The following is a 14,057-nucleotide window of genomic DNA, read 5'->3' as shown; positions in this document are numbered from 1 at the left end:
GATTATGCACGCATTACATTTTGTCCCCTACATTATAGAATTTACATCATTATGTTTTTAAGATGTGATTTCGTAATTCGTGTTTCCTTTACATGGTCACATTTCTTTTGACGTGACATTATAATGACAGTTAGTGACAACACGTCGAAAATGGCTGACTCTGGGCCAAGTAAAACCGATATTGAAGCGATATTTCAAAGACTTCGAGGGATACCTGCCAATAAAGTGTGTATAATTCAATATCGGGAGACCTGGAAAATATGTATATAATGATTGTTTTAAACTTGTGTGGTTGTGTAGGTATGTTTCGACTGCAACGCGAAGAACCCTACGTGGTCGTCGGTGACGTACGGAGTGTTCATCTGCCTAGACTGCTCAGCGGTCCACCGCAGTCTTGGCGTGCATCTTACTTTCGTGCGCTCCACACAGCTCGACACAAACTGGACATGGAAACAGCTGAGGAACATGCAACTTGGCGGGAACGTCAATGCTGTACGTTGCAACTCATTCGTTTACACGTTTCAACTGTAGTGTTTACCTATCCTTAAAGGTCACGTGTAGTTATCCTGTGGGAGATGCACATGAGATATGACAATGTACATATTCGATGTACCTTATGTGACACAATTTCAGTATCATTTCTATTGTAGTGGAATCAGCCAAAACATGCCAATTTTCAATTACTTACGTCATTACTGGAGTCAAAATGCCAGTTTAAGTGTCGTTTGTGGGCAAAAGTAATTTTGCAAAAATGATTTTACCCCCATCTTCATTTATCAGTAATCTTGACTATAATAATATGTGTAAAGTGGTAATTACCTATTATATGAATAAGAACATTATTATTCCTTATTCATTCATAATTATTTAGACAATAATATTACAACAGTCTTATAATAATGATTGTGTAATATCCAATTGATGATGCGGTGTTCAAAGTTTTATAGGGTATGATCAGGAAATAATTGTCTGAATATAATTTGCCTTTTAAATATTACTGAAAATTTATATTTAATTATTATAGATTTAGACCTTTACATTTGAATCTAAGGGTTTTCTAAATCAATGCAAGTAAAAAGGTGTTACAAGCACAAGTAATTTGAACTTGTGGATTACAAATATTCCTTCCATTGATACTTATTACCCATCAAGTCATATAATTAACAAACCTATAAAAAAACATGACAAAATTGTACAACATATAATTATAACTGTAGACACAGTACTTCCGCACCCACGGCCTGGTCACAGAGGATGCTCGGCAGAAATACAGTTCTCGAGTGGCTCAGCAGTACCGGGACAAGCTGAACTCTCTGTCTGAGCAGGCTATGAAGACATACGGGACCAAGGTATGTTGGTCAATACAATTATTACATACTAGAATTCACTATGGTTATAGTATCTATTGAAGTAATGTATTGGTTTGGTTTGAATATTATACTAGAAATTGCAAAAGATTGGATGGAAATAGTTCTTTTTTAAATATTTAATCAAGACTGACTACACTGCACCTGAGGGTAATAAAACAAAGGCCCAGAGAGAGTGTTAATTGATGAGAGATGATTACTCTTCACCTGTCAAAACAATTATGCCAGCCTTTGAAACCTGAAATATATTATCACCAGCTCCAAATTTGGTATTGCTCTGTTAATTTCTATCTCCGTTCAGGATCTGTGTCCAGTTAGGGAAGTTACTCAACTGAGTAACTGCCCTATAAATAAATAATTATTTAGAAAAATTATAATAACTGTATTTTAATTTGTTTTACTATGTCATGCAGAAATTAACAATTATTACAATATGAATTTTTGTTTGATTGCTATAAATGGCTACAGCTTTTGTAAATAGAATATGTGTGTGACTAATACAAATTTTAATGACACATTTTTATAGACAACTGTTCTTATCAGCACTTTGCATAATGAATTCTATCGAACTATTACATAACATTTCCTTGCAGCGTTGGGTAAGTGGTGATGATTTGGTGACACACTTTTGAACTGAAAATGGTGTCATAACTTTTAGGTGTTTTAATTTATCTAAGTGCTTTTTAAATAGTTTTTTTTTGTACAGACTTGTATGTAGCAATAACTCTTACTAATGGGGTTCTTGTTACCTACCAACTTGCATTTGCACAAAATTAAGTTGTTGTTCATTTTTTCTCCTCCTTTGCAATTTGTGGGATGTCTTTTTGATAGTAGCATTATGGGCTAGATAAAAAAAAGAAAAAAAATACATGCTTTCATTATTTTGACAATATAAACATTTTTGTAATCATAATGCTGGTTTGAGTTGTTTTCTAGGATGTGGATTGGTACCGAATATAACCAATGTAATATAATTTATTTTCTCTTAACAATTATTGAACTGAGTTGAATATATATGTATATATTACTTAGTGGATAAATCATTGTATCCATGTAAAATGGGTAACATATAAATATGTTCATTTGTTCAGTTGCATCTGGACGCGGCGGCACCGGAGACGAAGGACGTCAAGGAGGCCGAGGTAGATTGGTTTGCGCAGCACGGCGACAACACTAACACTAGCGAGCTTGCCAACACCGCGCAGGTAACACACGCATCACCGACTCACATGCACACAAAAACTACTAATTTTATTTATTTTTATAATTGGCAACATTCCCATTATAGGTCGTCATCGTACATTTTTAGGTCGTGAATTAGCAAGACAGTACTTATCTGAATCATTGTTTATTCCGTTTTTATGTAAATGAATAGTAATATACTATGGAATCAAAAATGAAGAAAAATGAACTAAATTCAAATTGATTGTTTTGTCAACTATTCAATAGTAGATTTTTAAAATTACAGTTTTAAAATATTTTTTATTACGTACATATTATGTGGCAGCTTTATTAAAATTTTTATTATTTTCCTTAATTCAGGAGAAGTTTGGTCAAATGTAGTTTGCATACAATATTTCTAAATTTTGTTATATTTTAGTACCTTTTTTAGACAACAGAGGCTGTGCTATGGGGCCAGTGATACATCGCCCTACACCTCTACACAATTTACACTATGCTAGTTCACACAACAATGGTTTGTTTCTTGTTTGTTGGTACTTCTTAGTGTGGGTTATTTTGAACCTTTTTATTGAAGTATTTGTTAGAAACTTTGCTTTGTAATATTTACAGATATTTCAGTGTATTATATTTTAGTGTCAATATAGATTGTAGAATTCATGAAGCAATGTTTTTACAAATACTGTACTGTATACAAGTGGTTAGAAAAAAATTTACATCATGCTGCAATCATTACATTTTAATGTTTGTATTTTTTCAAAACTAAAACACTTTTTTAGCATGTTCAATCAAAAATACTTCACATTCTGGTGTTTAAAACTTTGGAATTAATGTCACATAATCATTTATCATAGTAATTGATTACAGTTTACAGTGATAATATCAAAAACATTGTATTACAATTCATTATGAATGTTTCAATTAACTGTTTGATATAATCCATGAGTTATTTTTATTGTTTTGATAGTTTTTAACAACTTTTTGTTTGAGTGTGTTGAAGATTCTAGTGATTTGATACTTAAAAGGATATTTACAAAAATATGGTATGGAATGTTCATTTCTTTTAGGTATATGTCTTTTCTAATACAAATTGAGCAAATTATCGTAATTCATTTTTATTGCCTTTCTTTGTAAATATGTATTTTTTCTTTATGTGATTTAATAGTTACTCTTTTATATCTTACACATATTTTTAAATTCAGGATTATTTCTATTATTTTGCCTATTTTCATTCTGTTTTTTGGGGTAATTTTTTTATTGATGAACCTACTATGTCACATACAGGCTATAAAGAATTTAGTATAAAAAAAAAATGAAATTACAGGATGTGTCCATAGTTTATTTCTGGTGGCTTTGAAACCTCACCTCTTTTCAATGTGTCTTTATTCATGTTTACAATTAATGTAAATGTCCGTGTTTGACACTAAACATCCCAATATTAGATCATTTGTTGTGGAATTGCAACACTCGGACGCTCATAGTCCTTATTACATTTTTGGGCTATTGTGTACGTCATGCGCGTTGCTACATGTGCTATTACATTGCTTTAATAAACTATGCAATCTACAAACTATTTCTAATTTCATGTTACGTCACCAGACGCTGTCACAAAAGCAAGAGAGCTTAAGTTCAGAGGCCCGGCTGTGGGACTCGGGGTCGACTGCAGTGACCTCGCCCTCCGGAGATACTCCTCGACCCTCCACCATTGGCACCAGGAAAGCGGCGGCTAAACGTACTGGGGTAAGACCATAAATTCCTACTAAAAACAAACACAAGCTGCAAATTTTGTATTGTGGTGCTGTACTACGAAAAATTTTGATTTCATACTCAAAATCTATAGATTTTTATATTTTATCGCTCCATATAACTAACTGACGATTTTCCATTTTAAAGGTGCTCATTGTCTGCTGTAACACTAACACTAAGTACTTGAAGTAACAAGCTAAATAAGTCCATATTGTTATAGTTGGGAGCCCGTAAAGGTGGTCTCGGGGCGACGAAAGTGGCGGCAAACTTTGATGACATCGAAAGGGAAGCTATCATGGCAGAGAAACTCAAAATGGAGGTATGTAACTACGTCATACAGCCGCGTATGCATTACATAATATAGCATGCTATATTTATTTATTCTTATAAGTATAAATGCTATAATATATTTGTACATGTACTACTTTATTAATGATCGGTAATCGGTAATCAATATGAACGCTTACATAGTTTCTTTAAATAGATCATGAAGAAGCATTAGCAGGACGGCATAATTGTAACGACCCGAACGAACCCGTAATAAAAAAGATATAAACTTCATAAAGTTTACGATGACGTCCAATGTGTTTTGTGATGCATTTTGTCTGTATTACAATTAACAACGAATTGAATTGAAATATAGAATTTCCTCAAACATCATATAAAGATTATCGGCATTGTTAATCCCCGAAGTTCCCTCCATAAACTCAACCCAACATATTTGTTCCAGGCAAAAGCAACAGAGAGCAAGGCGACGATAGAGAACGTGGAGCAGGAGGTGGCGTCGCTGCGGCTCGCATACCGCGACCCCGCCGACAAACCGCACGCCGACCGGCTCGGCATTGCCGCCGCCAACAAGGCTTCCAGAAGGTATGTAGTACATATTCAACAATACCTTATCCTGGACTTGTAAATAGGCCGTACAGGCCGTGGCCTATATGCGGCAGATTTCGAAGAACGATCACTCGATTTAATTATTTGTTTATGTAACTTTAGTGCCTTCCATAATACAAACAAATGGAAAAATTATTAAGTATTTTAGAAACATACATACATACATACATAAACAAACCTACCTACTTACCAGCAGGTGTATTGGCGTCATTTATGTAGTCGTAAAGTAATTATCATGATCTGTGCACAGCGGCGTGTCTCACTCGGCGACGTCGGACATGACGGTGATCGAGCAGGAGGGCGCGCCCGCGCCGCGCGCGCAGCTCGACGACATCGACGACTTCACCGCCTCCTTCACCATGATCAGGTACTTCATGGTTTATTATGCAGGCAGTACGTGGATTAGGGGACACTGCACGAACCTTACCACTACCAAATAGCACAACATCGTGCAAGCAGGACTGTTTCCCTGATGACTCACGACCTCCAACATTGGGGAATTGACGCAATGAGGAGGACATGAACATTGAATTGAATATCGATGAAATTAATTATTATGTCAACTTACCATAAGATTACCTAGAGCTCGCGTGCGGACTGTACTTACTATGGAAACGAAGCTTTATAGAAATATAACAATGGAGTACATACTTAATAGTAATATAAAAATTGTTTGTTCATAGAAACGAGCCGTATGGCAACAGCAGGAGCCTGGACAAGTTGTTCGGCGAGTCGGACCGCGGGTTCATGGGCGACAGCGTGCACAGCATCGAGCCGGAGCCGTCTCGCGCGGTGCACACCATGTTCTCGGAGGAGCGCCCCTCCCCCGCGCCCGCGCCCGCCCCCGCGCGCTCCCGGCCCAGGAAACAAGACACCGTCGAGGATGACTCCGCTGTCAAGAAGTTCGGCTCGGCTAAGGCAATCAGTTCAGCGCAGTTCTTTGGAGAACAGGTTAGGAGTTTTTAGCTGATAGTGGAAGTAATTTTATCGAATGTTTAGAAGTCTGTTATCGGAATAAAATTTTGAGTGGCACTAGATATAGCATCTTTCGTCTTTTGGCCAAGTTATACCTAGTTAAAGTTTCAGGACAGTTTGAATTGATTGTGTTGGCTGGTTGGACTGTACGTTTCTTAAATGTTATTAAATCAATAAAGTGACGATAACAGTCTTGTTTATAAATTTGATTCTTGTAACACATCTTCCATGAAACAATTATTAGTTTTATAACAACGACATCTAGCGGAGAGGACTTGAAACACGTTATTTCTAAACATTACAAAGGTTTGTCACGAAAAACATGGTGTATTTCACCTTTATTATACTTGTATACAGGACTCCCGATGGGAGCGGGACTCGAACTTGTCCCGGTTCCAGGGAAGCACGAGCATCTCCTCAGCGGAGTACTTCGGCTCGGACTCGCAACGCCCGCAGAGGAACTCCGCCTTCAACGTCTCCGCGCCAGACCTTGACGAGGTAATAACTTTAAACGCTCTTAATATACATTTTTGTAAACTATTCTTTTGGTATTTGGTTTTACTCTATGGTCGGAAATGTAAAAAAATCAAAACTATATATTTTTTTATGATTTTGTTTATTTGATATTGCAATATTTTCATATTGAACATCCAGCCAAGTGTTTATGGATAAAAAGCGTAATATGTCGTTGTAGGTGCGCGAGTCTGTCCGCGCCGGAGTGACGCGCGTGGCGGGGCGGCTGTCCTCGCTGGCCAACGGCATGGTGTCGTCCATCCAGGAGCGCTACGGCTACTGATACCTGCACTGCTCCTAGCCCCCGCGCCCCCTCGCGCCCCGCTCCAGCCCGTGGGGGACCCGGGGGCGCGCGGGAGCTTAGCTTAAGGTTCAGTTGTAAGATACGTAGCTTCGATTAGCGTGTTATCGATAGAGTTGCTGAGAGCTGAGTTGTCTTAGCTCGGCTTGTGCATTTTAGTTTTAATATATTTTACAATTCGATTTTTGGACCTATGTTTACTTCCTTCGTTTTAAATATTGAGACACAATGCTAAGTTAGGATTGATATTACTGTACTTTCAAAGATTATATTAGATACCATTTTAATAATTAAATTCCTTGTGTAAGAAAACATTACACTAAGACATAAGTGATGTGTGAGCTAAGCTCAGCTGAGATTACTCAGCTCAGCTCTTAACTCTCAACTTGCTTACAATATGTGTAGAAATATTTATTATGCACATTTCAAAGCTGGCCACACTTGCAGCTTACAAAACAGATGATTGTGTATTTGTATGGACCTTTCAAACTTGTAGGGTTAGCCACTATATTACTTTAACATGATTATTGTGAACAGATTTATAGTTAAATGGAGAAATATTAAAGAAATTTCTTAGAATATACACGGACATTGTTTTGGGGGATTTACTAAGAGTTAATTCCCAAGTTCGTTTACAATGACAAAATATGTAATTATGTATTTCATTTACTAGACTAATTTTTATTTTAGAGATCAGAACTACTTCAAAGCAAATTACAAATATTTGGTTTGGTGAGGGTGCTGTGTGACCGATGGTCTTGTACTTCCAATCAAGATAATGCTATCTCATGGGCGCATGACAGTCACTACTTGTGTCATCAATATGCATTTTTGTCTGTATAATATAATCCAGATATTTCGAATTTATATTTTCATATTTGTTAATAGTTAAGTATGTAGTAGAATAACAGAAATCTATCCTTACACCCCTGGATCTTCGGCAGGCAGTACAATGTAAAAACACCAAGTTTTAGAGTAACAACTTGGTTTTATATTTAAGTAAGGGCATGGTCGTACCACGCATGCTGTTTACGATTGCTACAACCTATCGATTATACGATTGCGACAAGCTATCGATTATACGATTGCGACAAGCCATCGATTATACGATTGCGATGTTCGAACTATCGACCTTTCCCCCGCGAGCATGCGACACAATTGTTATATTTTGTCAATGAAGATTTAATTTTGCTATAGATTTTAGATACAGTACAATTTATAGTGTTATAGCGAATCGCAGTTGATTTATAATGAATAGCACTCGGCAGCGATACGCGAATAATCAATCGTAATCTCTCTGCCTAGTGCGACCATGTCTCATATTTTTAAAATATATAAATATAACGAGGGATTGCACTAGAAGCCTTCAGATATATTTATTATGTGTAGTAATGGCGGTGGGTTGCGAGGTTCGAGTCGCGGTAGGTTGCTAGGTTCGTGTCGCTGTTCGTCGCAGTGTTGCAGGCTTGGGGACTGGGTTTGATGACTTAGTAATGCCATTTTTATAATTTAACGGTATACTGTAATAGTTGAAATTGTTACAGCCAATAAAAAGCTTGTGTTATATATTTTTACATATAGAGGAGAGAGGGGATAGTTTGACATTGTGGAGTGTGAATATTATTAGACGTGAATGATTTATGTCTGTTATTATTATAATCACTATTATTATGGAAATGGATATAAAATTTATTAAAAGAAATTCTAAAACCTTTTCAGGTCTCAATATCCCCAATCTCCTCTGTCTTTTTTTGAATTATTATAAATAGTATATGTATAAACGAATATAATAAATAAAAAATATTATAAAACTGGCATTATTATTATACAGTTGTATCCCCTGGCTCCTCTCGCTACCTCGCCAAGTAGCTTACCTAAAATATTGGTAAAACAGTAAATACTTAGTTTATAATACCATATTCAGGTAGAAAATAAAAATGTAAGCAAACATCTACAATTTGTGGTGTGAAGTGAAATTGACACTCCGAATAAAACATTATTTAAATACTATTTCAACTTTATTATATTATTTTTCCTTGGCTGAATATGGTATATCCTTACCAGAAATATAAAATAAAAACGACATAGTGACCCGAAAATGTACGTTTTCTTATATAACTGCTGTTTTAAACCTTAGAATAAATTGTATTTAGAAAGTGATACTGCCGTAAATATTATGTGCTTGGTTATAACTATTATTCTATCTTTAAAGAAAAACGCACACAAAAAACTTGCACATTTAACATAAGCTATCTTTCGGTGTTCCAATCAGCTAGAAGACTTCATTCGAAATTATTTCTAAATTAACAAATATCATTCGGAAAGACCATTTTGAACAATTCAAGCCGTCACTGAGTTAGATTTAGAGTGTATATTTATAAACAATGGTTTATATTTATGCAACTTTACTTTAGTGGGCGAAATAATCTGCATCCAATCTACGGAATTTTCGGTCATACATAGACTTGCTTGATAAACATTTTTGCTTAGATTTGATACTTTCCTACTTATGTCAAATGCCTAAGAGTGAAGTCATAAATCTCTGATAAAAATGTTTAAGATGCTAAATATAATGCCTGTCGATTTTGATAATATTCATGTATCTTTGTAAAAAGTAATGTTTGCACCTCAGCCCGATATAACCGCCATTTTGTAATTTAGGTTCAGAAAGTTTATATAATCGATGTTAAAATATATAGCCTGATTTTGTATTGCGGTAACGTTTAAATCTTTCCTTCCTATATACAGGAGGTTCTTTTTAAGCTGTGATCTTATATATGGTGTTATAAAAATTTTATTGAAAATATTTATTATTTTCTTTGGTTCTAATTCCAATAATACATTCTTTATTTGAGTAATTATAAACAAAGTATTTTTGTTAATATAAAATCACTTCTTAAAATCAACCAATATTATTTTATATAGATGATTTTATATAAAAAATATTTGACAACTTATCGCCAGTAACAAAGCATTTAATTGTAACTATTATGTATATTTGTGGTGTGTTACACATATGCTTTTCTATTAGTGAGGTTTCTTAAGGCGATACCTCAAGGTCCATTTTCATACATTTTGTTTCACCTTTAATCTGGGTAACTAAACAAGTATTGGCAAGTAAAGAATTTAAATTCACCTCTAGTTAGTGATTAGTTCTCGCAGTTGAAAGAAAAACGTAAAAATAATTAATAATCATGGATATTTCGGCCTTTAAAATTTAATATGACGAAAATGAGGAGATACTGCAATAGTATCACTTGAATTTCCTTTATGAAATAAAAAAGTGATCACGCAAACAAGCTTACAAATCTCATAGAAGACTGTATAAATACAAGAAAAATAGAAACATACGAATTGAGAATCCCTAGTTTCTTTGGAAGCCGGTTAAAACCAGCTAGGATTGGTTGATGGAAAATCATGGCCAGTTTATGACCACCAATGCCAGGATACTGGGTGACAGTAGCGGTTTTATTGAATTGTTAAAAGATGCAAGTTACAATATGATTTTGAAAACCTATGTTTGAAACAGTAGAGACAGCAGTTATAATTTTGTTTATATAATACATTGGATACATTTTTAGAACGTCGTTATCATAAGTTTATATTAGTTCATTTTCATTTATACTATTATTACTGCCATTGAAAACGATCAAGGATTCATTATTTATAGTTCTTTTTATTTTTCGTCAAATGGCATTCTGGGGGACGTTGATTGAAATCGTACTTCTACAAATAATATTGAATCCTTATTCAATGACATAACTTTTGAAATAAATGCGTCATACCTATGAAGCATTTTAATTAAAATAAGATAGCACAAAATGTCCGATTCCGTATTCTCCAGACGGATATTTAACGAAGTTAGTTTTAAATCATTTGTATTTACTAAACTTGCATAGAGTTTATGTATTTGTAAAAAAGTAATTATAGAATATTGTTTTTAGATATTGATATGAATATATAAGATTTATATTCTCATTTGTTTGTTTTTTACTGTCTGAATTTTTTATGTTTTTTTTTACTGTGTCTGATTTTAAAAATGGCTAATGTTTAATGTGATTTTTGAAGGTATAAGGGCTATTTACTTAACAGCACAGAACTTAGAAACCTAGTTTTTGGTCACCTTAGTAATCTTTTTATTTTTAACATCTATAAGACAGAGATTTTTTTGATTAATTCACAATTTATAATCAAAGGTAATAAATATATTTAATATAAATAATTCGATAACATAATGCATAATCAGACAACTTTTTTAGCGACGATACATACATTTTCCAATGAGACACTGGTCGGTACGTAGTACAGTAACTTCGCTTCGAAGCCCTTCTCCCTCAAATATAACACTCTCCCCCAATCCAATAACGCTTTTGCCTTCCTACCCACTTGTTCTTTATATTCTTTCGTTAATTGAGCTTTAAAATTAGATACATCATTGTGATCTGTTGGTGTACTTTCTTCTTCTATTGATAAATTACAGTTTTGGTCCTTTGAACTTAGTGAATCACTTTGGTCCTTCGAGTCAGACAAATCATTTAGTTCTGAATCAGCTTGGTCTTCTGAGTGATCTAAATCGGTCTGATATTCAGTGACTTGTTCACTGTTTTTCTGAGCTTCAAGTCGTTTCCTCACTTCTCTACTGCGTCCGTAACCGCAAGTTGCCCACGAAACCATGCCCAACATTGCATTTAGGTCTTCACTATTAATGCCTAGGTCCTAAAGGAACGTTTGTATGAACCCTTTAATCTCTTGAAAGACAGGAATAAACATAGTAATTGATTGCAAAGTATAAGTTAATTAAGTTTTATTTTAAGCATTAAGTACATTTGAACAGAAGTGATAGAATTACCTGTAGCTGCTTATTGGCGATGTAACCTGCGTGTTCGCATCTGTGATGGCAGCACGTGGCGAGCACTATGCCTTTCGTTTTCTCCAGAACACCCTCGGCCGTTATGCAACGTAGCGCATAGTCTAAAAACGCAAAATAAGTATGAAAAATCTCTGTACAATTCAGCATCTCAATATTTCCATGATAACTAGTTTTCATTTAATTATTTGAATTTTGATTTTGAAATCTGTGACCGTACGTATATATACCATGAAAACAACAACATTCATGCTCTAGATGAAAAATACATATCATATTGGTCAACTCCTATGTCTTCAAAAGGAGTAGACAAATAGTTCTGTAGAGGAATAAATAGTCTTCTTCCTTAGAAGAAGATTGCCAGTCAGTGGCAGAAAAATTACCTGTAGCAATCCCACACAAATGCTTAGCGAATCCCAGAACAGAAACGCAGTCAGCGACGGCCGGCACGAGGTGCAGCGCCAGGTGCGCCAGGTCGGCGCGGATGCGCTGCGTCGACTTGTCCGTCAGTTTGTTGTCGCGTTTGTGACGTAACGACGCGCGGTCTACCAGCAACACCCCACTCTTGGAGGCAGGAGAGCACCACGCGCAACACGCGTAGTATGATAAGTGACCTGGTTAATAGTTTAATTAATGAATTTAGAGATAATGAACATTCATAAGTCAGGCCTGCATATTTCTGGACACAAATTAAAGATGCCATATTTTTTGTGGTCAACAATATAATTTAATGACTGTACTTTAATCAATTCAAAAATTATTATTTTAAAAGCAAATACAAAATCTGTTAATTATCAAAAAAAAAATTGAACAAGCTGGCAATGTTTAAAAATGTATTAGGAAAAATGCATACCTTTCCCAGCACCTAGTTCCACATAACATGTATTGTCAGAAACCAAGCCCTCATTCTCAATGAGCCACAATAGACTTGACACTTGTCTCAAGTGTCTGAGAGAGCTCTCTGTGCGGGTTGGTTCGTTGAACTCCTCCAGAACTGTGGTATGAATAGGATGTTGAGGTGCCCATGTTATGTGCTCTTTTATGCATTCTGGAAAATCATTTAACAATGTATTTTTAATTTTATTTATTCAGAAAAAATATTATTGGTAACTTAATTTCTTGAATGGGTTTAAACATTAAATAGTTTTGCTTTAAAATTATTTTGAGCATTTTATTGAAGAATCAAGAATGTCTTGACTAGTGGTAAGTATCACAAAACACATTATGTGAATAATAATTCATAGGAACAAAAATTTCTAATAAGATCTTGAGTTAGTAAGTATCTTAATTTACAAGTATCACGAAAAATTGGTTTGAGTACTCACTATCATAAAGTAAATTAACTTTATCAATGACTTGCATGAGAGATTCCACTGGGATTTGACTCAGCAGCCTTCTGGGGTAAGCATCCAGGTCTGATGGTGCATTGATATTTTGTACTATGTATGGAGGTAAGTCCACAGCTCGAGCATTGCATATTGAGAGGTGCTTCTCTAGCTTACTGATGTAGCATGTGCTGGAAAATCCAAGATTATTTCTATTCTTTGAAATTATAGTTGCAACAGACCCATAGATCAGAATTCATGTCAATGTTTGACATTTTTTACTGTAAGGATTTGTTAAAAAACTTGCCAAGCTAAGTGCCCAACAGTATGACAGTACAGGACTGATATTAATAGGCTACAATTTATTAGTTTCCAATTTGACTGAGTCCGATATGAAGTGAAATTATATAGCACTTACTGTTTTGGGTCATTAGGGCATGGTATGCGTTTGTCTTCCTGTAAAAACAATAAGTTCATAAACTTATGTATGGTATATTAAAACGTTATTAATGATATAGTATGCTATGCCATTACAATATTATTGTTTTGTAAAAGTTGTGGCATTTTATATCACCTTATTATCTACTGTTTTTGGTTGAGGTTCATGTTCACCACAATATTGTTTTCCTGGACGTACCGTCATTCTACATAGTCTTTTCTTTCGTACTACGAAATACTGACATTGTGGTACGTTTAAATTATTTTCTAATTTTATAATATCAGTCATTTTATTCGTTTGTTTACAAAATTGAGGTTATTTTGTCAGCTGTTTTATTGACGTAGTGGAACTTGTGTGAATCATTATACGCACGATTGTACGCAATTCGTCAAAAGTCATAATATATTTCAGCACTGCTAAAAATATTTTTTATTTGTGACAATTTATAGAT

At 34.8% G+C, this 14,057-nt stretch overlaps 2 protein-coding genes across 4 annotated transcripts; one reads left to right on the top strand and one right to left on the bottom strand.

The window, feature by feature from the left end:
• Positions 1-65: 65 nt before the first annotated feature.
• LOC115442471 (ADP-ribosylation factor GTPase-activating protein 2) lies at positions 66-9,267 on the top strand. 2 transcript variants are annotated; one of them, XM_030167513.2, is made up of 11 exons: positions 66-225; positions 301-492; positions 1,218-1,349; positions 2,459-2,509; positions 4,146-4,286; positions 4,513-4,611; positions 5,023-5,162; positions 5,437-5,553; positions 5,870-6,137; positions 6,519-6,659; positions 6,856-9,267. In XM_030167513.2, exons 1-11 carry the CDS (start codon positions 124-126, stop codon positions 6,955-6,957), a joined length of 1,485 nt encoding a protein of 494 aa, XP_030023373.2. In that variant the 5' UTR covers positions 66-123; the 3' UTR covers positions 6,958-9,267. The 2 variants fall into 2 exon arrangements, with proteins under 2 accessions (XP_030023373.2, XP_030023372.2); XM_030167512.2 differs by having other exon boundaries at positions 2,459-2,572.
• Positions 9,268-11,158: 1,891 nt separating this feature from the next.
• On the bottom strand, positions 11,159-13,965 carry LOC115442473 (tRNA:m(4)X modification enzyme TRM13 homolog). Of its 2 annotated transcripts, XM_037436289.1 has the most exons (8): positions 13,742-13,965; positions 13,586-13,623; positions 13,168-13,358; positions 12,696-12,890; positions 12,226-12,456; positions 11,825-11,946; positions 11,435-11,691; positions 11,159-11,404 (listed from the first exon to the last, which is right to left on the bottom strand). In XM_037436289.1, exons 1-8 carry the CDS (start codon positions 13,892-13,894, stop codon positions 11,218-11,220), a joined length of 1,374 nt encoding a protein of 457 aa, XP_037292186.1. In that variant the 5' UTR covers positions 13,895-13,965; the 3' UTR covers positions 11,159-11,217. The 2 variants fall into 2 exon arrangements, with proteins under 2 accessions (XP_037292186.1, XP_030023376.2); XM_030167516.2 differs by having other exon boundaries at positions 11,159-11,691.
• Positions 13,966-14,057: the final 92 nt, after the last annotated feature.

Source organism: Manduca sexta, chromosome 7 (assembly GCF_014839805.1).
Source record: "Manduca sexta isolate Smith_Timp_Sample1 chromosome 7, JHU_Msex_v1.0, whole genome shotgun sequence".
Classification (NCBI taxonomy): Eukaryota; Metazoa; Arthropoda; class Insecta; order Lepidoptera; family Sphingidae; genus Manduca; species Manduca sexta.
This window is presented reverse-complemented; position numbering and strand designations above follow the sequence as displayed.

What these genes read in the sequence shown, in the direction of transcription:
- LOC115442471 (XM_030167512.2), top strand. Translation starts at nt 124, where the DNA reads ATGACAGTTAGTGACAACACGTCGAAAATGGCTGACTCTGGGCCAAGT. An exon ending in TTGGCGGGAACGTCAATGCT is followed by an intron (nt 493 to 1,217) that starts GTACGTTGCAAC and finishes TTATAACTGTAG; the next exon opens with ACACAGTACTTCCGCACCCA. An exon ending in CAGAGAAACTCAAAATGGAG is followed by an intron (nt 4,612 to 5,022) that starts GTATGTAACTAC and finishes TATTTGTTCCAG; the next exon opens with GCAAAAGCAACAGAGAGCAA.
- LOC115442473 (XM_030167516.2), bottom strand. Translation starts at nt 13,894, where the DNA reads ATGACTGATATTATAAAATTAGAAAATAATTTAAACGTACCACAATGT. An exon ending in CAAAAACAGTAGATAATAAG is followed by an intron (nt 13,624 to 13,741) that starts GTGATATAAAAT and finishes TTGTTTTTACAG; the next exon opens with GAAGACAAACGCATACCATG. An exon ending in AGTTAATTTACTTTATGATA is followed by an intron (nt 12,891 to 13,167) that starts GTGAGTACTCAA and finishes ATGATTTTCCAG; the next exon opens with AATGCATAAAAGAGCACATA.